The following is a 27,305-nucleotide window of genomic DNA, read 5'->3' as shown; positions in this document are numbered from 1 at the left end:
TATGTCAACCCAAACCCGGAACTGCTTGGTACTTGCTCGTTGTCGAGTCAAGAATGGATGTTCTGAACATAGAATCCTGTTGAATTATCTTCTGTACATTCATGTTAAATTCATCATGAAGAGATGTTTACAGTATGGTTTTAAAAATTGATTCAGAAATGGAATCGTTCTGGCTACTGGTTTTTGGGTCAACGGTTCAACTGTCCGATTCAAATGAACGGTTCATTTTGACAAACTAAAAAAAAATTAAAAATAAAAATATGGTCAAAACCATTAAACAGGTCGATAGGTCAACTGTCCAGGTCAACGGGTCATTGACTGATTCAACAGTTTTTGACCAGGGACCGGGTTTAGGATAAAATGGAACCGGTTGCCTGAACAGTTCCCAGGCCAAATGGTCTGACCGTCCAAATCAACGATGATTCAAAAACCATGATTTACAATATGCAGTTGAACTCTTAAGCTTTCAGAGTGTGTATAGAGTTTTTGCTTGTTCAGAATCCTGTTATCTCCAAACAGTGGCACACAATGGTCAATAGATTCACACAAATGGGAGCCGCTGGACAGTTCCTACTGGCTCAATTGATAAGGCTTCCGACTGGTTGTAGCAGACTTGAGATCAAATCCCATCGTCACCAAGGTTGGAGGGCTATGGGCTATGGCTACAATGTTTGTGTAGCCCATGAAGCCTTTATACTTTTGCAAAGGCCCGAATAGCCTAATACCAGATTCCAACTTCATGTTCATTTTGTGATATTGTGTCTCAGTTGCGCTTTGAAATAAATATTGATCATTGTTTTACTTCTTTAATTTTTATATTTTACAAATTTTGTTTTTCTTTGTTTATGTATTTTTGTTATTTTTCTTCATTTTGTGTGTTTTTTCTATTACTTTTTATACATATCATATCAAGAGCACCCCAATACACCCCTATAGAGGGTGTATCAGGGTTTTGACTGGTTCAGGGGGTGGAAGAACCTTAAACCGGTCCCCCTGAACCAGATTTGAAAAAAAAAGTAAAAAATAAAGTACCAATACACCCCTACCGATGTATCGAGCATATCAATATTTAGAACCTTGATTTCTGTTAGTTTTTATTTTCTGATTTTTTATGTTTTTTGTGAATTCTAACATTTTTCTATATTTTCTAATTTTTATTATATTATTTTTTGGCTTTTCTTTTTTTTTTTCTTTTGCAATTCATGTTATATTATCTCATTAATTAGTTAAAAGATTAATAAATTGGGTGAGTTGGAATGTTGGATTGGGTTCAGGTTCAGATGGGTTTGGTTTAAACCCAACCCATTTAGTTTTATTTAAATGGCTTTATGAGTGATTAATGGATTGGGTTTAAACACAACCCAAACCCAAACCCACCCAATTGTCACCTCTAAGACTACATACACATCAGGAATAGCCCATCTCTCAAACCCATAACTAAGGGTGTAATCGAGCCAAGTCGAATTGAGTATTAGGCTATTCGAGCTCCACTCGGATCAAAGTTTGGAGCTCAAAACTCGACTCAAACTTAATCCTATCAACCCTGATGACAATGGAATTTGATCCCCCGTCTCAGCTACAACTAACTCAAGAACCTACCAACTGAGCTAGCAACACATCACATAACCTGTTTGGGTTTCACCTCGTTAGTAAAAGCAGATTCTCCTTTTCCCTGACCACAAACTCTAAACAGGCTTTTGCCCAAAAACAAAAAAACTCCAAACAGGCTTTGGGACAAGGACAACAGAAAACAGTCAAAATTAAGGTATTGAAATTGGGAAAGTTGTGGAGAAGTCCCAAAGGCATTTCATAACCACAATTTTCCCAATTTCAATAGTTTTCTCAGAAACCAAACGCAACCTAAACAGGAATGAATGAAAATTTGATGACTAGGTTTTCACAGTTACAGGAATATAAACTCCAATCCTCTCTTCTTCAATTGGTTTAAAAAAACTGCATAGTTCACCACCGGGTAATCAATCCAACAGTTACGAATGCCATGTGCTTACAAGGGCCTAGATTAAAATGGCATTCTCAAGTCTTAACTCGTTAGGCTGGTCAAATAAGTTTTCTCAAATTGGCCTGGATCAACTTCGTAGTAACTAATCACACTTCAAAAACCAGCAGAGTTGGATACAAAACTCTTTCCCTAGGAGTATTTTCTTGTCAATCCCAGATCACTTGGGTATTCTCCTCAGCAGTTTGTACATACCAAATACATTTTTATGTTGCCATAGATATGGAATGAAGAATGACCGGTACATAGGAGGTGAAAACTCCCTATCCAGAAAGGGTAAAGCAGCAACAACCTGAAATTCAATCAATCAGAAAAATCAAGGGAGAGAATACTGAAAACAAATGGCAATCCATTTCAAACAGATCTTACCTCCCATGTTGACAGGTCACTGCCACGAGAAAGGTAAGGCCGGTTTAGTTGCAATTCAACAAGGAAAGTACAGGCATCAACATCTCTGAGCTGCCACATTGAATTCAACCAGAACATATTAGATGGATCACTTACCTAGAGGACTGAAAATACAAAGAAACCATAGAGGTGCAAACCAGACAGGTTTGATCTTGGCAAGGAGTTAGGACCAACTGAACCTGCCCAACCCTAGGAAACTGGACTGTCATCCTATAGCCAAATCCAACACAAACAGTTAAGCCTGAGCCCAGCCTGACCGCATCTAATTTATTAAACCTCAACTTGCAACAAATTGGCTCCGATAGATTAATCAGGCTGGATGGACTGTGTTCATTAGGCCTGGATTTGTGTGACAAAAGGCAAATTTTATTTACATATGCTCAACCCAACATCCAGACATGACTGAGATTGATTTACAAGCACAAGTCAACCTGTATAACTGCTCAGATTTGGATTGAACCAACAATCTTAGAGAGTGAAAGAGAAAATTAAAACTAGACCAGGGAGGGGATATTTACATATTGCTCATCAGATGCCTTGTTTTTGTTGTTGAAATAATGTGGTGCTGCTGCAGTCCCACCCAAGGTAGAATTGAATGGCAATGGAAGGAGGCCTTGGAACCCATCATCTATCCAACGAACTTCACCCACATAGTCAGGGATGAAGAAGGATGATGGAAACCGGTGCCATTCACTACCAATGCATACCACAGAACCTGAAAATTAAAGTAAATGGATGAGTAGTATAGATATATCGTTCTACATGTATCAACTTTGAATAGAAAAAATAGCTTCAAATACTTAGAACTACCCATGTCTCAATATTGAAACCAACATAACAAACCAGTAACAAAAAACTAGTTCTAACCTATTCCAACATCGTCATGGTGTTCCAAATGCTTGTAGATCTCCAAGGGTGCAGAGTAACCATGAATCAGGGAGAATGTGCGGCTATGAGATGCACACAATATGAGACTAAGAACCAGAGGTCTGAGGGCTTTGGCAATCTGTTTATGCATGAACGGAAGTGCAGATGATTATTAATGTGTCTTCAGTAAAGTTGAAGAAAAATAGTATGGGAATATAGGCGAAGCTCACAATAACAATCCAGGAATTGTCATTGGGATTGTACTTATCCCTGAAAAGATCTGGAAAACTATCAATGACAGCTGCAGCAGCAACACAAATAAGTGGGTATATTGGATAAAGGAACCTGTAGTGCAAATAAATGAATGTTAGAAGTCAATTTACATCTCTCATAACAACAACAAGCCAGACCAACAATCTTGAAATTATTCAAAGAATCATAATCTAGACAGGTACAAGGAAACAACTAAATATTTCAACCTCAGCATCCAAGCTTGTCTAATGAGCAGGTTTGAAAATTTAAACTCGGGTTTAACATGGCAAGCCCTTCTCAACCACTCAAAGGATGTGTGTCATGAATGGGCTTAAGCTGTCTAGGTCTAAGATTTGTCTAAGACACTATAGAATTTTTGGTACATGTCCTTCAGTAATTTAGAAATGCAATAATTTTTTAGACTTTTTTATTAAAAAATGGTACCATTAAATCATAGGGAAGTGAACCTCAAAATTCAGCTACCCAAGAACAACCTTTAACCCTAAGGCCCTGTTCGCTTTTCAGAAAGTTACTTACCCGGGTAAGTGCATTTACCCATGTTCTTTTATTTCCCAGGTATCACTTGGGAAAATAAATTTTCCATGGACCCCACATAAATCTGAAAAAAGAACATGGGTATCTTGGTCAACGGGAAACAAAGTCCCATTGACCAACTCCCCCCACCCCCCCTTCAAAATCCAGAAAACGAACAGGCCCCAAGTTTCTGCTTAGTTTCTATCGTGGCCATATCCACTGCAAAATCGCTGTCAATGCAATGCCTTTGTGTCTTAAAATAGCAGGCATAATAAGCAAATACATCACAGAGATGGAATGTACGAAGGTGCAACCAACACTTTTGAGTCTCTGACTAGTTGTAGTTACAACTTGTTGCCTGTATTCCTAATACAAATCCCTCCCAGGACCATGCAGACCCCAGTCCAAGACATTTTCATTCACTCCCTACCTAGCCCGCATATCTGCTAAGCTGTTTACTGGCCTGGGAATCCATTTGAACAAGTGGTTCATAGTGAATACCAGCCATTTAATTCCCCTTATTAAATGTCTTAAATATGCTTCTGCAAATCAATCCTAAGATGGAATGTTAAACATTTAACATTCCCAGCATGGAGGATCAACTTTTCAAAGCCCAACTTAAATGCAAGTGTCTGAAACAGTATACAAGGAGGTTCTTGAAGGCCAAGACCAACATGGAATGTAGTTCTCATCCAAAGGCCATATCCTTCAGATGCAGATCAGAGGAAAAGGAATAGGGATTAGAGACAAAAATATAGTTCCCTTAATCACTAAGACAGTAAAGTTGGACTAACATCAACCATTGCAGTCATCTACAAAATGGGAAAACATAGAAGGGAACACCCAAATCTGACATACCAAAGCAATATAAACCATATGAAGGGGGATATTCACATTTATGATTCTTTGTCATAGATATGCACTCAACTTGATCCATTGTTTATTTTTCCTAGGGTTTATTCCCATAATCCCATTTGAATCACTGAAGAACCCATATGATTTGAATCTTGGAGTTCAAATTAGCCCTTGTCATCCCTAGCCGCCCCACTGTTAGGGGTAAGTGGGGTAACCTGGTGTTGAAGCCATCGGTAACCGGCATACCGGATACATTGTTTTTTTAATAAGGTAAAGTATTTAATTATATTAATATGCAAAAAGTGAGTACATCAGCCCATGTACAAGGAGAACCTGTACATTGGGAATATACAAAAAGAAACATAGAAGAGTCGTCCAAAGAAATGTCCAACTTCCAAATTATAACTTTTTTGGGTATTTGGTGATACTCACCATTAATACCCCCCCCCTTCCCCGACATTGGTGGCTGTGGAAATCGAATCTGTGTCTATGCTGGAACGATCCAGCTAACACACTGACTGAGCCACTCCTCAGTTGGTTAGAACTAAATTGGACACCATGAAAAATTCTCTGTACACCAAATCAAGAACATAGCAAACCTATTAGATTTCTCTTTATTTCCTCCACATCAGTATCTTTGTTGGCAAACATATAATGGTTTCTTTCCCTCCAGATTGACCAAATGATAGCTGACAGGAGTGTATTCGATTATAATTTATGCCTTCTGTTCAAACCCTTAATTCTCCAACCTTGCAGAAGCTGTATTACTGATTCAGGAAAGCAGAAGTGTGCACCAAAGAAAGAAAAGAAATTACCATTACCCACAACTGGTGTGAGAATTTGCAATGAACGAAAAGGAGATTTGAGGACTCTGGGACTTCATATCAAGTGCAGCAGTGCAGTCCATATCAAGTGCGCTATTTTTGAGGGGATATGTGAACACCAGAATCTAGTCAAGGGAAAGCATTTTCCTGCATGGAGGAGAGGTTGCAAATAGAAAGGACTGAACTGAAAACTTGCCTTATTTCTCCCAAGACCAAATTCTTTCATCCATCATTTCAGTATTAGGTTTTATGCCTGAATAACATTCAACAAATCAGCCATTGGGCTAACTTATGAATCATTTAGATTTCTTCTAAAGGTTGAGCCCAAATTATCTTATCATTCTTTTTTTTTTTTGATCAATAACAGAGATTTCATTAATTGATTAAGTGATAAAAAAAAAACATTCAACTGGAGCTAAAGTAACTTAACTACTTACAAATGCCAGTAAAGCCAAAAATACAGAAAAAATTGCAGTTGAGCCCAAAAAACATAGCTCCTATTCACCCTTGTCTAGCTAACCCATCTGCAAAGGAGTTTGCACTTCTCTTTATCCAAGTGCATCGAACATCCATATCTTTTTTTTTTTTTTTTTGATAATTGAACATCCATATCTTTTGTCAACCAGTTGTATTTCCTCTTTTCATTGCTGTAGCTCCATAGTCTTGAATTTTCTTCTTTTAACCAATTAACTACAGTTTCAAAGTCTCCTTCTAAGATCAGCTTGTTTATGTTCAAGTCCTTAGCCCTTTGAATCCCTTCCACAGCTGCTAAAATCTCAGCCCTCAATGAGTCCTCTATTCCAATTGGGCCAGAAAACATAGCCATCACAATCCCTCTTTCGTCCCTCAAGACTCCCCCTATTCCGGAGGGCCCAGGATTGACCATGCTGCTGCCATCAAAGTTCAGTTCGGTAAAGCCAATAGGTGGAGGGGTCCAAACAGAATTTGAGACCCTCTTGGCTGGGGCTGAATCTGCAATTTCCTTCCAATTCCTAGCAAATCATCAACTGAGAAAAGTCCATAAATAAGTCCAATGTTTTCAGCCAATGAACTACCCTTGCATGAATCAATGTTATCACTGCTTCTGTACTTCTTTCCCTTTCTGAGAAGATTCTCAAGTTTCTCTCTTCCCAAATAGACCAACACACGCGACCCTAACACATCTCCACATAATCTTTGCTCTTTTAGTTGGCCAACTAGGAGAGGAAGTAAACAAGCTTTGCACATCCCTTGGAGAGTTCCACCTACACCCAAATAAAGAAGTAAACCATTCCCAAATATAGTTTGCAAATTGACAAGAAATTAGTAAGTGAAACCCAGACTCACCAACGGCTTTACAGAGGACACACCAATGAGGAGATAGACATCTATTGGGCCTTTTTCTTTGAAGAAGATCTCCTATGTTAGCTCTTTCCAGGAAGGCTTCCCAACAGAAACTTCCCACCTTCGAAGGAATAGGTTGAGACCACACCTCCTTAACAGGAAAGGACAGACCAAAGGAACAGCTGGTTGTGTTAAGGCTTGAAAAAAGGAAGCACAAGAGAAGGTACCAGAAGGAGAGAGGGTCCAAATTCTGTTGGTTCCAACACTCCCTCAAGGATGGAAAGGAGTGATAAGGTACTATCCAATTCTGTCTCTGATTTCTCTTCTTAGTCCCAAATTCTAACCAAACCCCGAAGAGGACTCAGAAGGTACAAGGAAAGTAGAAATTGGTTCATCCTTGAAAGTAGAGATGTCAAATAAAGTTGGGAACTGATCCTCTAAAGGAGAATCCCCAACCGAAACTTGTTCCCGAAATTTAATAAGGTGGGCAGAGTGCAAATCATACCTGATCCAGGGAAGAAAGGCAAAATAGCTTGGATTGCTTTCCAAGGAGACACCTTGTGGTCCTTGCCAGAACACCGGAGTCCTATCCATTTTCTGCAAGTCCATGAATACTATTCACTATCTTAGCCCACAACTTTTCTTTTTTCAGAGAGAATATCCACAACCATTTCCCTAATAAGGCTAAATTCCTCTTCCTTATATTCCCTACACCTAGGCCTCCTTCCTTCTTACTTCTACATGCCACCTCCCACCCCACCCTATGGTCCTTTTTCTCCTCCCCTGGTTCAGAAAGAAAGTCCCTCATTAGTTTTTCTAGCTTACTAGCCACCCTTGTCGGAATCTTAAACACCGACAAAAAATACACAGGCAAGTTGGCTAAGACGGACCTAATTAAGGTGATTCTCCCACCAAGTGATAAATAATTTTTCTTCTAAGAGGCTAGTCTCTTCTCAAATCTTTCCACTATTGGATTCCTGAATCCTTCTCTCCGAGGATTATCACTCAAAGGCAAGACAAGGTAACTTAAGGGCCAATTGGACACGGCACACTCCATGATCTCCTCTTCCCCTAAACTAAGCCCTACAATACAACTTTTCTCAAAATTTACTTTAAGATTTGACATTTGCTAAAAAATCGGTATAATGATTTTCAAATTCCTAATCCAATTCAAGTCTCCACCTTCACAAAAGAGAATCGTATCGTCTGCAAACTGTAAATGAGAAAGAGGCCATTGTAAAACCATCTGGGCCTGAAGCCTTTGATCTGTCCATAGAAAGAACAGCCTCTCTCACCTCTTCCAATTCACACCTCCTCTCCAGCCAAACCCTATCTTCTACATTCAAGGAAGGCCAATCCAACCCCTCGACCCAAGTTCCATTATTTAAAGGTCTTCTGAAAATTGATCTGAAGTGTTCTGCAAAGGCTCCAGCAATCTAATTGTGATTGGACAGATTATCTTATCATTCATCTGATCATAGTACTCCTCAACCACAGGATCTTTATTTTAGGCTACATCAAAGAGAGGGCAATCTTTCTTGTAGAGTAAAATCCCCATACCATTATTGCCTTCGCCTACCCTGTAACTGATTCCTTTCAGAAAATCAGGGAGGACCTTTGGAATACAGCTCCATACCGCACAACCCATTGTAGAGATGGCAGGACCTTTAGAATGCATGCCGCATATATTGTGAGCAGTATTACATAAGAATCTAGTTCTTTTCTTTCTTGTTTTTTTATTTGGAGGGGGTTGTTAAGAGCCTAGTTTAGTTTTACATCTAGAATAACCCAGCTCCAATGCTAATTTTGATCCCTAACTCACAGTGTCATACCTAACTTTTGACATCATCTTGACAGGCCCTGAAATAAATACTCAAGCTGAAATTGGAACTTCCAAAACCCAAGTGCCTCAATATGCCAAGTCTTTGAAGTCCATGACCTCTTTTCCCCGACTGTATGCCATGGACTAATTGTTTCAATTGATTATGACTGTTGATGTCAGCTTAGTTTCACAACACACTGAGAATAAAGCACACAGGAAATGGTCAGATGTGTCCAACTAACAACCCCAACCAGGAAGCTAAGTGCATATCTGGGAGGAAAGGAATTTTAAAACATTCCAAGAAAAGGAAAGAAGCATTGATGAAGCGAAGTGCATTTTGACAAGAACAATTCATTGGCTAAAAACTTCAGATCTGTTCAGAGGTTATTCTTTTGAGGATCTCTGGAAAAGTTGGGCAGAGTTGGCCTCCACAGCCCCCAAAAAGAATAGACTACAGATAGAGTGGAAACCTCCTATAGAGGGTGTGGTAAAGCTGAACTTTGATGGCAGCAGTCTAGGCAATCCATGGCCTTCAGGCATAGGAGGAATCTTAAGAGATAAGGATAGAAACATCCTATCCCTATTCTCAAGACCAGTGGGAGTTGGAGATTCAACAAAGGCTGAGATACTGGCTACGGTGCAAGGAATGCATGCTGCAAACCAACTAGGAGTGGAAAATCTGATAGTTGAGGGAGATTCTAAGGTGGTAGTGGGTTGGTTGTTGAGTCTAGAAACAGTTCTATGGGGCTACAGGGATCTTCTTAAGAAAGTTAATTGGCTCACAAGGAATATGTCAGTCACCTATCAGTGGGTCAGCAGATCAGCAAATGCCATTGTAGATTTTTTGGCAAAACAAGGTCTCAAGGGTTGAGTTATTTCCTGCCACTCTATGATTGTAGTCTGCTAAGTTTTGTTTTATGCTCTCACCTCTAAAGGGAGGTAACATCTTGTGCTTCCTCTTAGGGTAAATGTACACTCCCTTTCTTATTAATAAAATCATTATTCACTTATCAAAAAAAAAAGGACAGTTCTCCCCTTATACAATATATGTACAAGAATACATATAGGCATCATCTAGTACAAGAGAAGTATTGTACAACTATGGTCCCCAAGTGCACAGAAATAAATAAAAAACAAATAAGAAACAAGATTAACCCCCTATCATCCGTACCATCTTTTCATATTTGATTCTTATGCAAGATCAATTGTCTGAAGAAATTTCTAGATTTACTTTTTTTATAGGTATTTCCAGATTTAATCTGAAATGCTTACTTTCCATGGTTTTCTGTATAATTCTGATGCAACCTATAGAATCCTCACAAGATTTAGAAATATGTCATGTCAAAAGAGCACAACTTTGTAGGAAGAATATAATGATCTTCAAATATATAGACACTGGAAGATAATCAAAACCTAACCAAATCCATTTTTTCACTTCAAGAAAACCATCAGAATTTGTGTTGAGAAAAAAAATAAAACACAAAATAGTATATTCAAGCTTTGAAAGGATAAGAAAACATAGATGTGCGCATCGGTCTAACCTTTCTTCTTTGTGGGGCTGCAAAGACATAAATGCCAACCAAATGTAAATGGGTGAGACCACAACCAGAAAATCTGGGGCATACTTCTCTCTCTTAATTGGAAGGATCACCAGGAACAATAATGCAAAAACAAAAGAAAAGTTGAAATTGTTAAATCCATTCCTCAAATAAAAAAGTGGTCCTTCAGTCCCATACAAATGGCTCTCACCGCCCCCCAAGACATTGTATACCAGTAGGTTGAGGACGGATGATGTCCATCTTTTGTAGTAGCAATAATCAATTAAAACTGAGAGTGCCTGGAACAAATCCAAAACTTTTTAAATTGTTAAAGCCCAACAACATTAAGAATTAAATTGTCTTTGATGCCCCCTCAAACACACGCACACACAACAACAATAACAAAAATAAAATTTTACATCAGGCACAAGATATGCACTCTAGAAGAGATAGCTTTCTAATCAACTTACAAGAAGAGCAACAGTGGTTGCTACACCAGAAAGAAATACTTGTTTGAATTTTTTCACTAAAGAGTAGCATGTAATTGGCAGAACAGCCAATATTGAGAATGGCCAGCCAAGGATCACCCCAGCAGCTGCAACTGAAACTGCCATGGCAGGTTTTTGAAGAAGAAATAGAGCTGATGAAAGAGTGACAGCGTACATAGAGAATGAACTTGGCAAAAAACCTAGCAAATGTAGTCAAACACTAAGCATCAGAGAAATGTGAGAAAGAGAGAGTGAGAGAGATCTATACACAGTAAAAAAACATTACAAAAAAATGATTCTTTCCAATAATAGAACAATTAAAAGGAGTCAGCCCCAATACCATTGTCTTAAAAGCGCAAGGGACAATTTGCACCCGAGGAACAGGGCACAAGGCCGTGCACCTTTTCAAAGCAAGGTGCAAAAATGCAAAAAAATAAAAAAAAATGCAAAAAAAAATTAAAAGAGATAAAAATATTACATAATATTAATTAAAAATATAAACTTAAATTTTAAAATAAATGTTTTAGGAAGACCTATTGTCTAAAATTAAAATGCATAAACCTAACATGCAAAACATACTCAGATCAAATTTAAAAATAAAATCAAACATATAAAACATATTCAAGCATGTAAAACCCTCAACCTCTTTTTTTCCAATTGCATTACTTCAAATAGCTAACGTGATGGAAAACATTTTGCATTCCCGATTCTATGAGCCACCTTTGCACCAAGTGGTTAGGGTCTTAAATTTTTAATCCCTACACAAGAAAAAAAGATTTTATAATTTTAATTGCCTTTTGAGAAGATATTTTATTAGGATGAATGAATGAACAACATTACCAAAAAGGAGGCTTGGTCGGGGATCCGAGCATAGAGCCCTTAGCCCAGTTCTAAGTTCAAAAAAGAACAAAAAGCGCAAAAAAAAAAAAGGTGTATGCCTTGGCTATGGCACAAGGCGCACCAGGTATGTGCCTTTTGAAAGTGTTGTGCCTAGGGCCTAAGTAAGGCGCATACCTTAAAATGCACCTCACCTGTGTGCCTAGGTGCGCCCTAGTATTCAATAAGCCCTCCCCCACAATAGTTCAGTTATATACTAGGCCCATAAACAACCAAATACCTACTACTCCTTGAGCCTGAAATCCTCAAAGGTGATTCTATTCTAATCATTACAAAAGTTAATAAAGTTTTAGACAACTAAATTCATCTAGTATTACAGAAGTTTCTCAAGGCAAGTACTTTGAGACCTTTGATTGGGCTTAGCTTGGAAAATCAATACCTATCCAAGCCAGCAAATTAATATTACTTACTATCATATGTTATGGGCACAATAATATTAATAACAATAATAGTAAGCTTGGTGGTACAAGTATTATTCCAAGCAAACAGACAAATGAGGTCAAGACTCAAAAGGCCCTATATTCCTTGTCAGCGAATCCAAGACAACTACAACAAATCCTAGTTGAACCAAGGATAAATGAATTACAATCAGACTGGATTAGGCTTGACCAGCTCAGATTGATCATTTATTCACTGATCAGAGATTGATTATTCAATCCTCAAATTGAACTTAGATGGCCATTGCATTCTAAATCAACCCACTGAATTGCACCATAACAATGGCCCATTTGAGAGTGTTGAAGCCTTGATTGAGCTGCTTTGGAGAAGACACTAAAAGAAGCTTCAGTGGAATGCCATCTGTAATGTAGCTATTATGGGCTTTCGTGGATTTTCACCAAAAATTGCTTGTAGGTTGACTGGGTTACTCTTGTAAACGATATTCGAATATCTGAATTCAAATCTGAGATTCGCCCTAATCAAATCGAATTCGAATGATTCGAATAATTTAAACGGCCAAATTTGAATTTCATCTTCATATCGTTTATATCGAATCAAATATGAATACAATGTGATTTGATTTGATATATATTCGATTAGATTATGTATATACACATACAATATATAAAAGTGTGAATGTAGTGTGAAACTTTTAATGGACTAAAATTACACTCTATTTCTTTGTTTGATAAAGGGTATGAAAGTCATTTTATTGCAGCTTTAATGCCAACTTTTGATGGCTACTAAAATGCCCATATTTGTCTATTTATTATATCTCTAATTGTAAGGGTTGAAAATGTAACTTCAATTATTACTTTCCACCTCATTCAATCCCATTTCATTAAGTCTTATACTTAAAAGTATTAACTTCCATTTTCTCTTATTAAATCCTATATTTAAGTTATCTTTCACCAACAAATGGTACTAGTTAGATCTATGTCAATATTTTTAACAATACAAACCCATATATTTTAAAATTGGCTAAAAAGCAAAAACATTCTTTTATCCAAGTGATGGCTAAGCAATTCAACCATTCAAATCAAATTGATAAACCTATGAAGTCATAGTTAGGTAATAAAATTTTTAAATAGAAATAAATATAGAAAATTACAAAAATGTAAAAAAAATACACATTTGTGATACTTTTGTAGGTTTTCAAGACTGCTATTCAGTCTTGATCACCAAGAGATTTTAGGTTCGATGAGAAGAGAAAGTGAAGAAGATGTAGAAGAAGAGAGATGGAAGAGCAATAGAACACAGATTTTGAGGAGAACAGAATGTCAATATTCTGCTGCCGCCACTTTAAGTTAATATATACAGGTTATGCTAGTTACATGAAAGGACATATCTACCCTTGGTGTTTACATCATAACTACTAACAAATAACAACCAATATAAAACTGAAACTAGAAATAACAGAACAACAAAATAACCACAGCTGTGACTAGATACATTCTACCCTACGGACAGAGTGGTACCACAGCTATGGGGCCCACATCAATGTTCTCTACACTCCCCCTCCAGTTGGGAGTATATGTTTATCATTCCCAACTTGGATAGATCCGCCTCTAGCTTCTTTCTTGATACGGCTTTAGTAAGAATGTCGGCTAGTTGCATACTGGATGTGATGTAAGGGAGGCATACTTCTTGAGATGAGACCCTCTCTCGCACAAAATGACGGTCAACTTCAATGTGTTTGGTTCTGTCATGCTGTACCGGATTATGTGCTATATTAATGGCAGCTTGATTATCACAGTACAGCATCAGGGGCTTCTCATACTCAATACCCAACTCCTCAAGTAGAGATCTTAGCCATAGGATTTCAGCCACTCCATTGGCCATGGACCTGTATTCTGCTTCAGCACTTGACCGGGAGACCACACTTTGTTTCTTACTTCTCCAAGAGACAAGGTTTCCTCCCACAAGGGCACAATATCCCGAGGTAGACCTTCTGTCATCAACACTCCCAGCCCAATCTGCATCAATATAAACCTCCACCTTCATGTGATTGTTGTTCTTGAAAAGTATACCCCTACCTGGGCATCTCTTCAAGTAGGCTAAGATTCTTTCTGCCGCAAGAAGATGTGTGGTTCTAGGAGAATGCATGTACTGGCTGACAACACTAACAGCATAAGTAATATCTGGCCGAGTGAGGCAGAGATATAGGAGCTTTCCTACCAGTTGCTAGAACATAACTTTGTCTTCAAGAAGCTCCCCACTCTCGGCACTAATCCTGTGATTCTATTCAATTGGTGTATCTGCAGGCCTGGCACCTAACTTTCCAGTTTCTGCCAATGGGTCTAGGACATATTTCCTCTGAGATATAAAGATCCCCTGTTTGGATCTAGCAACCTCAATACCCAAGAAATACCGGAGTACACCAAGGTCCTTCACCTCAAATTTTTGGTGAAGAAGCTGTTTAAGAGACTCAATCTCATGGCTATCATTCCCTGTGACCACAATATCATCAACATATACTGCCAACAGTGTCAAAGAGGACTTCACCCTCTTGATGAATAGGGTGTGATCTGACTGGGCCTGTACATATCCAAACTTCACAAGTGCTAGTCTGAATCTATTGAACCAAGCCCTAGGTGACTGTTTCAAACCATACAAAGCCTTGTTGAGCCGGCAGACCTTCTTACCTACTTCTGCATCATAGAAGCCAGGTGGCAAACGCATGTAAACTTCTTCCTGTAGATCTCCATTCAGAAAGGCATTTTTCACGTCCATTTGCTATAAAGGCCAAGTGTGACTTGCTGCAAGGGACAAGAGAACTCGAATAGTAGTCATCTTGGCTACCGATGCAAATGTCTCCAAGTAATCTATGCCACAAGTCTGTGTAAACCCTCTTGCAACTAACCAAGCTTTATACTTCTCAATAGATCCATCTGCATTATGCTTCACCGTAAATACCCATCTGCATCCAACTGGTTTCTTTCCTTTTGGCAAATCAACTACTTCCCAGGTGTTGTTCTTCAACAGAGCATCCATCTCAACTTGCATTGCATCTTTCCATTCAGGAACGGATAGGGCTTCTTGCACTGTTCTTGGAATAGGGACATTGGAAATGGAGCTAAGGTAGGACTTGTAGGTAGGAGATAGGTGATCATAGGATAAAAAATGAGAAATACAGTGGGCTGTGGATGTGGTACAATGTCGTTTCCCTTTACGGACTGCAATTGAAAGGTCAAGATCATATGTAGGGGAAGTCACTGTGGGCTCTGGGACTGAAGTATCTGGACCTGGAACTGCAGATGAAATTGGAGCTGGTCTGGACTGCTGATGATCAGGATCAACCTGCCTGCACCGCCTGTGATAAACCCTCAACTCCTGATCCCTCTGACCACCCTCACCATTGCAGTTCTCATCACCCAATGGAATAGGTGAAGGAACTGCCCCACTCTCACTGCTCTCCCCCTGAAGACAAGAACTCAAACCCCCACTTTCAATACTCTCCCCCTGAGGGGCAACCCGAGGATAATAGGGCGTCCCCTCGAAGAAAGTGACATCCATGGAGACAAGCTTCCTCCCGGAGACAGGATCATAACAGCAATAACCCTTTTGAGTTTGTGCATAACCAAGGAAGATGCATTGGATGCTTTGGGTTCGAACTTGGAGGGATGGGGTCCGAGAAGCTGAACAAAGCAAGTGCAACCGAATGTCTTAAGGGGAATAGAAAACAAGTCCTCACGTGGGTGTAGAAGTGAAAAAGGAGATCGCATATCAAGGACCCTGGAAGGGACCCGATTAATAAGGTATTCCGCCATGAGGATAGCGTCCCCCCAGAAGCGAATAGGGACATTGGAAGTAAACATGAGGCTTCTAGCCACTTCCAAAATGTGCCTATTCTTCCTCTCGGCAACTCCATTCTGCTGAGGTGTATGAGGGCAAGAGCTCTGGTGGATAACCCCATAATGAAGAAGATAAGATGTCAATGATTTAGCAAAGTATTCCTTTGCGTTATCAAATCGGAGAACTTTGATCTTGGCATCAAACTGGGTTAGGATCATTTGGTGAAAATTTTGGGTCAGGGAAGGTACCTCATCTCGTGAACGCATGAGATAAACCCAAGAAAAACGGGTATGGTCATCAACAAATAACAAAAAATATCTGTGCCCACCCATGGAAGGGATATGATAAGGCCCCCAAACATCAGTATGCACAATATCAAAAGAATTATCACTCCTTTTATTACTCAATAAATAAGGCTTTCTACAATGCTTAGCAAACTCACAGCTTTCACACTATAGCTGAGACAACTCAATAGACTCAAATAGAGTAGGAAGCAGACTCTGTAAAGATCGAAAAGACAAATGACCTAATCGGTTATGCCAAAGCATAACCGGACTCACACTCTTAGAAACAAAAGACAACTTCTCTACTGACTCTCCTTGACGAAATCGCTCCCCGAGCAGATAGATCCCATTCGTCTCACGGCCAGTCCCAATCACCTTCTGCGTCTCCAAGTCCTGAAAAACACATCGGTCAGGGAAGAAGGTTACTGAGCAATTCATATGCTTGGTAATACTACTAACTGAAGGAAGGTTAGTATCAAGCTTAGGCACATGCAAAACAGATGATAGGGAGATAGTATCTGAAAGCTTGATGTCACCCTTCCCAGAAATAGGAACCAGGGAGCCATCAGCAATAGATACCTTATCTCTACCAGAAGACAAATGGTAAGTAGTAAACAGTGAAGGCAAGCTAGTCATGTGATCAGATGCACCTGAGTCTATTACCCAACAAGGTTCAGTAATACCTGGAGCTGAGGCATGATAGGCTGAAGCTCGAGTACCTGAATGGGCGAAGGCAGATGTGACAGGGGCTGATGGAGGCTGCGGTGGCGGAGTTGAATTTCCAATCTCTTTTTCTAGCTATATTAGTGCAGCCCGAACTGCAGCTAAGGTCTCCAAAGATGTTCCTTTTGTGCCAAATGAGGATGTTGAATCAGTGTTCATGGCTACATGAGCAGTGCCCTTCTTGTTTCTTACAATGTTCACATACTACATCCTTCTTGTCTTCCTTCCTCCTGTCTTTCTCTGAATCACCCCCTGATTTGGGTGTAGCCGCTACAAAGGCTGATATGGGTTGCATCATAACCTTCCTTCTGGTTTCTTCACTGTGTACAAATGACTAAGCCTGAGAGAGAGTCACACTGTCTCTAGTCAAAATCTGCCGCCTCACAATATCATATTCTGAGTTCAATCCCGCCAAGAACTCAAACACTCTGTTTGTCTCGATGTGCTTTCTATGGGTCTGAGCATCTTTGGGACTCTCCCACTCAAGAGTCTCTAAGTGATCAATCTCATGCCACAGGGACTTCAAGGTAGAGAAGTAGACCGATACCGGTTTCTCTCCTTGTTTAAGGGTATTCACTTCACATTTCAATTCATATGCTCTGGCAACATTAAGGGGTTGGGAGTAAGTTTCTTTCATAACATCCCATATCTCCTTAACTGTCTTTGCCCACAAATAATTCCGGCTAATATGAGGCTGCATAGAATTACACAGCCATGTCATAACCAAGTAGTTTTCTTGCATCCACTTGGTATATGTCGGGTCTCCCTTGGAAGGTTCTTTCATATCTCCAAGGAGGTACCCTAATTTACCTCTTCCACCAATAGCCATCATGGCTGACTGGGCCCATTCCAAATAGTTTGATCCATCAAACTTTACGGTCGTAATCTGACCACCCATCTCAGAAATACCACCATAACTGATGTTCCCAAGACTGCCTTCTGCCTGAATTTTAGACTCCATTTCTGTCAAGTCTCAAAACAGTACTTGAATCACCAATCACAATCAAAACAGTATAGGCCTGATCTGTATTCTCAGTGTATGTGCACAAAACCGAAGTAATTCTGATCTGAAACCAACTAGCCAACACAACAGTAGTTGTCTGTAGATCTCTAACCCCCTTAGAACTCTGAGAACAGCTTTAAAACAAAACTGATATGCTAGGGAAAGTTAGGGTTTTAATCAGTCTTGAAAGGAAGCAATTCAGTCGCACAGTCCAAACTATATAGATGAGCTTGTAGTAGGGTTAATAAGAAACCCTAGAATTTGATCGGACCTACCAATCAACTTAAGAGTAGCTCTAGATAGATCACAGAATTCAGTCAACCACTAGGGCTTGCCGCAGATCACTTTCAAGCCCTAGAGTAGAGAGAAACACAGTTCGGTCCATGGTTTGATGTAAAACCCTAGGAACTCAAAGAAGGAAAGAGCTAGAATGGTTCGGCCTTCCCCTCCAGATAGGTCCAACCTATCTTCTCTGAAAGAACTTCTATTAAAAAGTAACAACTTACAAGGAAAAAATAGTTCGCTGCCTTCTAGGGTTACCTGAACCCTAGTCTTCTCTGATCCTTCCTGACCACCAACACTCTGCAACCCTAGCAAGTTTCCAACAGCTGCTAGTACCTTTGGCGATCTCCAAGAATCAGTCTGCGAACTCCTCCTTTTCAGCTTTCAATCCTAGGAGATTCTCATGTGGTCGGCTGGTATTAGACTCACATGAAAAACCCTAACCTGGCTTTGATACCATGTAGGTTTTCAAGATTGCTATTCAGTCTTGATCACTAAGAGATTTTAGGTTCGATGAGAAGAGAAAGTGAAGAAGATGTAGAAGAAGAGAGATGGAAGAGCAATAGAACACAGATTTTGAGGAGAAGAACAGAATGTCAATATTCTGCCGCCGCCACTTTAAGTTAATATATATAGGTTATGCTAGTTACATGAAAGGACATATCTGCCCTTGGTGTTTACATCATAACTACTAACAAATAACAACCAATATAAAACTGAAACTAGAAATAACAGAACAAAATAACCACAGCTGTGACTAGATACATTCTACCCTACGGACAGAGTGGTACCACAGCTGTGGGGCCCACATCAATGTTCTCTACAACTTTTATTAACCAAATGAAAAAAAATAAGTGTAATAAAAAGAATTATTTTTATTGATAATGAAAATGAAATACATACTTTAGAACTAACCAATAATGAAATTATTTTAGTATTTGGCAAACATCAACAGTTCAACTTTTAGGTCAAATGTATTAACATTTAATGTCATAAATAAAAAATAAAAAATAATAATATAAAAATACATAAATATTGCAAAAAAACATTCAGGCACATGTATAATATTAATTAATTATCATATTAAACAAAAAGTAAGTGTGAAATATCAGAATTATTTTTACAAAGAAATAGAAAAAAAATGAACACATCTATAATTATATATTTACACTACTATTAAAAATATAAATAAGACTGTGGAACTTTCTTTTGACTAAAATACTCATTTTTGAATTTAGTCTCTATTTAATTGTGAGGTTTAAATTGTAAATTGAACTACTACTTTTCACCTCATTCAATTTCCTTTATTTAAATCTTACATTTTTGATAAATGAATAGAAAAAAAAAACTAAATAAGATTAAATATTATAAAAAGAAGAATCTAACCAAACAGGTAGACCTGTCAATGTACTTGAAACTTCACAACTCGATCCAATTATCACATATTTAGATGAGTTGTTTATGTAATTAGATTTGGATTTTGCAATATGCATCCAATTAATAATAAAAAGCAAAAGGCATATAATAACAAAAAATAAAAATACGTATTTATAGAAATTTTTGGATACATTATTACTATCATTATCATCATCAGTGTTTTAAAAGGCGTGGGAGGCATATGCCTGGAGGCACTCCCAAAACGCCCTGAGGCGTATGCCAGAGGCACTAACACCTCTGAGGCTTACGCCTCTTACGCTTTTTTCATGAGGCATGCTAGAGGTGAACGCCTCATGCACATCTTATATAAAAAGACAGAAAAAAAGAAAAAAGAAAAAAAAAGGAAAGGAAAGGAAAAGAAAGGGAAGGGAAAGAAAAAGAGAGGAAAAAAAGAGAAAAGGAAAGAAAAGATTTTTATTAAAAATAAAGAAAATATGAGATCCCCCCTTCCTCTTCATCCTCATCCTAACCCCCTCCTCTTAAGGAGGCTTACGCCTCACTCCTCTAGGTAGTGGAACGCCTCACGTCACGCCTCCGCGTTTTAAAACATTGTCATCATCTAGAATTATCTCATGTATGTATGTATGTATGTATTATATTTACAAGATATTAATATATTATTTTATTAAATGACACTAACAGAAGCTATCATGATTACCTTGTAAAGAGTACTGACATAAGCTGACATAAATTAATATATTATTTTATTTTATTAGCTTGTAACTTTTTTAATGTTTTGAATACAAAAACTGCCTCCCTCTCACTCTTCCACTTGTAAAGAGTACTGACATAGGCTATCATTACATTTTGAGAAAAGGAACAGTCTCTTCCTTTGACATTTCACCATTTTACATTTTTAACAGAGGACTTTCCCCTCTACTTCGTCTTCGCTCACTGGTAAGGTTCTGCTTTGCTTCATTTAGCTATTAATCCCTCCCTCTCTCCGCTTCATCTCCCTTGTTTTTCCTATTTCCATCTCTCACCTCTTGTATCTTTCATAAAAAAAAAGAGTTCAGAGCAAGCACAGAGAAGGGAGAGAGCACCGGGTTTTGTAGAAAAGGGGCTTCACAACGTTCTGACTTCCGACTTTTGAACTACGGCTTCTATCAGCTGCAACCATCCAAGATGTATTTATCTCTCTCTTATTTGTTCTAGCTTTTAATATTTTTTCTCGTGTCATCGTATTCCAAGTTTTTTGAGGTCCTTGTTTCTTGTTCACAAGTCACAGCATTGGAGGGATTTCTTTCAATTCTTCCTCAGTCTGATTTCTAGAACTAAGTTTTTAACATTTATACAATCAGTCAAATTCGAATATTCAATTCTTTAATTGAAGCTGAATTCAGTGTGTAGTTTTGAATATCCAACGGACATCAAATCGAATTTGAATCACCTATTCTGTAGTTGGAATTAAATTTGAATATGACTTGATTCAATTCAAAGTCACTCCATTTACAGGCCTAGTCTGGGTGGGGCCCACATTGTAAAGCCTGAAGCTGCTATATGAATGCCCTCCCAAACAGGCACTAAATAGCAAAAATTAACAGAGATCGAGACAGATATCTTAGCATAAACAGGAGTGAAGTTGAAACACCTTACTTGTGCTAGCAAAATAACAACCACTGGTCAGGCATAACATTGCAAGTGTATAAGAAGCAAGGCGCTTTCCATATTTCTTAGAAAGAGCAACCACTAAAACAGTCTCTGTGATGGCTGAGATAAGGCCAAGGAAGAGTCTTACCGCATAGAATACTCTAACCTGTAATTTTAGAAAGGAATGATTAATAGAACGTCAAATGCAACTACTTCAGTAACAAAAGAAAAGGGAGCATTTAGTGCCTGAACAGAATAGCCAATTAGTCCTTAAGCTCCTTTTTTGCAATGCAATTTTCATTTGCACTAGTACAAATGCATGAAGAGTGTAAGTTTTCATTCAGTTTTTTTTATTGGAAACGGTAACTTACATTATATGAAGGATTCCAAAGTACAACTGTCATTCACTTTTTTTTATTGGAAACGGTAACTTTCATTCACTTGTTCATCAATGAAAAAGAAGAAGAAGAATGGAAGCATCTCACCTTTTCCTCACCAAACAACCAGGAAGCAGGTTGAGCCACTAACTCATGAAAAAGAATGTATAGATATGACCGAAGGGCAAATTGGGAGCTGCAATGAAGATATATACAAACAGTGTTCAGTAGAAGATGGTATCATTTTTTTGTCAACAACAGAAATTCATATTATTATTAGAAGATGGTATCATGGTATAACAAAGAAATATTCCCTCAGACTTGATCACTTCAAGCATTGGGGCCAATCAACTAATTGTGGAGTGTGGACACCAAATTCCATGAGTATACACCAATATATGAAGGAAAAGTCGATGTCATACCTCAATAAGGAAATTGAAGGATTAGGTAAAAACATAGCAGGTGAAGTGATTGCTATTATAGGACATCATGTGGGTAGGGGAGGTCCTACTCCATGCAACTAGGGATGCAAATGGATTGGATCATGATCCGATCTGATCCGATATGGTCGAATTCGGATCACCCCTGAACGGATCGGATCGGGTAATGGGATCCGATCAGAAATTGGATCAGATTTGGATCCCCTATCCGTTCCGAGAAGATCCAATCCAATATATATTATATATTTATAAAATATAAATATATATAATACATATATATGGTATTTATTTATAAATATATTTTTATATTAGATTTTTATAAATTGGTTATATTATTTATTTTTTATAAAAAACATGTATATATATATCATGAAAATAAATTGTTTTTACTTTATTTAAATTAGTATATTTTGTTTTTCTTTTAATAATTTATTAATTTTTAAAGAAAACAAGTCAGATCGGATCTTTCGAAGATCCAACTTACCGATAGGATTTGAATTCAAATCGAGTCCTATCAGATCTGACCGGATCAGATTCAACATGAACAGTCAAATGGTAGATGGCCTAGATTGAGACACAACATCTATTCACATTGCTAGGGAGGTCATCCGGAGAAGACCGCTGAACATGCTTTGCCAAAAGAAAGACAAGGAAAAAAAGAACAACTTCCCTTTTTAAAAATTAAATTGGACAAGACAGTTCTTGTCCAACTAGAAAGATCCATTCACATAAAATTCAATTTCAGAAACTACACACAAAATTTGAGGTGGGATTCTGGTGAGGTGAGGCAACCTTATGACTATAGGGTTTGGAGGGGAGTGAAAAAAGCTTACAATAGCTATTGCAAGGGTGTGAAGTTTCTAGTGGGAAATGATCAGAAAATCATGTTCTGAAGGGGTTGTTGGTGTGAAGACAAACCTCTAAAAGATATATTTCCTGCTCTGTTTGAACTAGCAGCTGATAAGGAGGCATGTATAGCTGAATCTACAAAGTGAAAATGGCATTGTAACATGGAACCCCATATTTAGGAGAAACCTAAATGATTAGGAGGTGACCCCAATGGTAGAGCTGCTACAGAAACTTTAGTTACAACACACAGGTAGTAGTAAATAGAGAAGATAAGAGAATTTGGGCCTGGGAAAATTCTGGGCAATTCTCTGTGAGATCCTTCTACAATGGGTTAACCAGGCAGCTATGCACCTGTGCCATCTAATGTAGTTTTCTCTTTTTTGTCAGGTCAGCCACTCTTGAAAGAATCTTGACTAGAGAAAATCTAATTCAAAGGGGGATGCAGATACCCTACACAAATTCTGCTTTATGCAATAAGGCCTAGAGACAGTCAGCCACTTACTGTTACACTGTAAGTTCTCTTACAGTATTTGGTCAAAAATGATAGGACTTTTTGCAGTCAGGAGTTGCTTCCCTGCCTCAATTGCATATTTCTAAAGAGAGTGGTACTTGAGAGGGCTAAGTAAGCAAGGGAGAGAGTAGTTCAGAACGTAAGTGGAATAAGTTTCCCAGGCACAAGGAGGCTCTTGAAGGCGTGATGTGAGGCATAGTTCAGAGCGCTTCATCAGCATAATGTAACTATGTGAGGTGTTATTTTTGATAGGTTCTGAACTACGCTTCATGCCTCCATCCAATCAAACCCCTCAAATCACAGCTCCACACTTTAAAAATGGTTTAAAACTAAGAATAAATTAGAACCGTAAAAAATATCACCTTGTGTCATGTAATCCACTGTTTTTGGGTAATAAGGAGTTTATTAATGAAATTACTATAGTTACTTGTCAAAAAAAAGGACCATAGTTGTCAAAGGCAACACCTACGCAACAAGGCACCATTGGAGGCTCGCCTCGCCCAGTTGCCAAGCAGTTTTGTATATTGTCCTATAAAATACATTTATATAGTTATTTTTTTGAGATTATAATTACAAAATAGACATTATTAAACAAAAATATTCATTTTTTCGTTTAATCAACACAAAAATCACTAACTGCTTATAAAATAAACTAATTTCTTTTTATTATTTTCTTATTTGCTAGGGTTTAATCAACACAAACATCACTAACTGCCATATTGAACCCTCAAAGACTTCAAAATCTGAACCAATAAGTAAGGGAAGAATTTAAAATTTTGTCTTATCAACACATTTCTTCTTCTTCTTCCACCTTTTCTTTTCTTCTTTTCCTATAACAAAAATAGGGGTTCAGCCCCTATATTTTTTGAATTTTCTTTTCTTTCTTCTTTTTCTTCTCATGAATATGTTGATTTTCTAAACTTAAACGTGAAGTTTATAATTTTCTTATGAAAATTATGGATAGTTATTAAGGAAAGATGGTTATGGAACCTAGGGAACTACCCTAGGATATGTGGTTTTACTTAAAAAAATCCATCGCCTAGGCGGGGGCACCTAGGTGACAAGGCAACAAGGCGCCCCCCTATCGCCTAGCCTCGCCTTGGTGCCTTGAAAACTAGGCGATGGATTTTTTTAAGTAAAACCACCTTGAAAACTATGATAAGGACTATTTTTATATAAGAAGAATATATGAATGATATGATCATCACACATACACATATGGTAATAAGCCTGGAAATGTTTCCATTGATGGCACTTAACCATTAACACATACCAAAGTCATAGAAGTTGCAGATTTCATTTTTAATACAGTCACAAGGAAGGGTACATACATGTTGCTCTTAAAGATACATGAATGTGTATTAAGAATTCTAAACATAAAATAAAACTTCAAAACTCAAAAGGGTTTAAAAACCCTAACTACAGTAAGCATGATAAATAAAGTACTAGTCACAATAATGTGTCTGTACATGATGCATTGATCTTAAACTCAGTCTTCTGATGATAACCCCACTTCAATTACTGTATGAGGAGAATGCCTGTAACAGGGTCCAAGCATGAAATTTAGGTATGAGACTCAAGAGGTAAGACCTTGAGACTCGCACATCTACAATACATTAGAGATGTAGATGTCATGCAATGCCTAAGTCAGGCATTGGATCGACCAGGCCCCACATTCCAGGTTGGCTGGACAAGTCATCAAAGCGCAACTACAGTGAGTACCGAGCAGGCATATGAAACCAAATAACCATTCCAGAGGAAACCTCAGAAACATGAAATATTATGTCCCTTCCAATCACAGTCCCTTGAGTTCTCCTAGGATTTTAACTTTATTACTAGTACTATTAAAAGTGTTTATTTTTTCTTTTTTCCCCTTAAAATGTTCCAGTAACGACATTAACTTAGTTGAAGCTATTAAAACCAAGCTCTATCATTTTTATGATCTCATAGGACAGAAAACATATTTTTATGATCCCATAGTTCAAGCCAATAGTCTAGGACATTCATTCACGGAGTGAATATAGAAATGAAATTCTTTCTCCAGTAGAACCTTTTAAAAAATAAGAATGACTACTGTTTTCGTAGAGGTTCTGAATTTTACTCCATGAAGTTCCTTCGATCAATATCAGTTTCAATTATTGGACCAGACATGATTTGTGTCACCAGCTCCACCTTAAGGTCAAAAGCAATCAGTACGAAAAATACTAAAACAAGAATAAACATAACTCTTAAGATCCCATGAGAACAAAAATTAAAGTTATTTAGCAAACAGATCAAAACATACCTGTATTCCCAAGTTTGAAAGCCAGATTTATAGAGGAGGAAGTGAAGCGGCTCCCAGTAATTGAATACTTCATCACAATCGTGAATGATGTTGGAGTGGGCGCTCATATACCTCAGCATCCCCAACGCAAACAAGGGCAGCATCCAGCCCAACCCTATGTCTTCGTCTTTGGGCTCTGGTTTCTCCGCTTTGTCGAGTTTCGAATATGAAGTGGATGATGAAACAGATGAATCAGAAAAAACAGGGCGTCGCTGCCGCGTCGAGAGGGCCATTGATGCTGTTTCTTTGATCGATTCGATCACCACTTACATATAATCATCAATGCATTTGTTCTCTCCGAGTATCAGAGATAAAAGAAGTTTGAAGCACGGGAGGGGAAATAGCTACAAGTAAATTCGCGGTTTAATAAAGGGAGTTCCTTTTGCTTTTTCTTTCTTTCTTTTTTGTTTTGTTTGTTAACTTTGTTTTCTTCATTGTGAGCGGAGATGCGACTGTGTAGAAAGTACTTTTGCTTGACAACATGCGTTGTTCGTTTTTCGAGATTCGAGAAATGGGTAGGTTATAGGTGTTTGTCACCGTAATGTTTCACAATCGTTTCTGTTTTCCGAATTATAAGTGTTTCCTTTCATTATTTTTTGAAAAATACAAAAAAAATCGTATTTGATAAAAATGCAAGTTAAATGGGCATTTAAATTGATCTGGATTATTATTATAATATATTTATAATGAAAGCTGTATGATATTTCAGAAAATAAGTAATTTTTTTCAAATTTTAATGTCCCACACCACCTTAGTAATGTCCCACGTCACCTTAACGATTCAAAAAACTTCTCATTTTCCCGAATCCCATGATTCCATTTAATCACATCAACAAAAATAAAACGCTTTAGTGCCAAACACCTATCCATGGACCTGAAAGTTATTTATCCAATTCTCTCTAGGATATTATTTACCAATATTGAAATACAATAAAGTATGGGTATTTCTATGGAACCCGCCCCAGTTTAATGAAAAATGAACAAGGCATCAAAGAAAAAACTAGACTATGATAGAGGTCTTCGGTCTAGCAGTATGGTTTAACTCGATAAACCAGCACAAACCTGGCATAGGTTTAACTCGATAGAAAGTGGACCTAAATAAACCAGCACAAACCTGGCATAGGTTTAACTCGATAGAAAGTGGTACAAGTCCAACTGAATGTTTTGGGGATAGTTGGAGTATTAATGCATTAGAAGATCCGCGACTATCCATTGAGGTGCTTCTTTTGGACAATACCTCTTCTAATTCAAATAGAACCTAGAGTTTACAAACTTCATCATGAGTGGAGAGAAGATTTCTCAGACAAGCGTTTACACGTTCAGCTTCCCTTGCCCTTCGTCGATTTCTCCTGCCCAGAAAAACTCTGCCCATGTTTACTGACAACACACTACCCCCATGCATAATACTATATAGGAGGATGAGATGTTC

At 38.0% G+C, this 27,305-nt stretch overlaps 1 protein-coding gene across 1 annotated transcript; it reads right to left on the bottom strand.

The window, feature by feature from the left end:
• Positions 1–1,867: 1,867 nt before the first annotated feature.
• EBS3 (Alg9-like mannosyltransferase family) lies at positions 1,868–26,276 on the bottom strand. Its single transcript, XM_010278730.3, has 10 exons — positions 25,839–26,276; positions 21,863–21,950; positions 21,384–21,543; positions 10,911–11,128; positions 10,444–10,739; positions 3,523–3,637; positions 3,293–3,431; positions 2,944–3,140; positions 2,387–2,476; positions 1,868–2,309 (listed from the first exon to the last, which is right to left on the bottom strand). Exons 1-10 carry the CDS (start codon positions 26,108–26,110, stop codon positions 2,178–2,180), a joined length of 1,707 nt encoding a protein of 568 aa, XP_010277032.1. The 5' UTR covers positions 26,111–26,276; the 3' UTR covers positions 1,868–2,177.
• Between the last annotated feature and the right edge of the window lie 1,029 nt (positions 26,277–27,305).

The sequence above is a fragment of the Nelumbo nucifera genome, chromosome 1 (genome assembly GCF_055504915.1).
Source record: "Nelumbo nucifera cultivar China Antique chromosome 1, China Antique-T2T, whole genome shotgun sequence".
NCBI lineage: Eukaryota > Viridiplantae > Streptophyta > Magnoliopsida > Proteales > Nelumbonaceae > Nelumbo > Nelumbo nucifera.
Note: the sequence above shows the minus strand (reverse complement) of the source record. Positions and strands in the feature narration are given on the sequence as shown.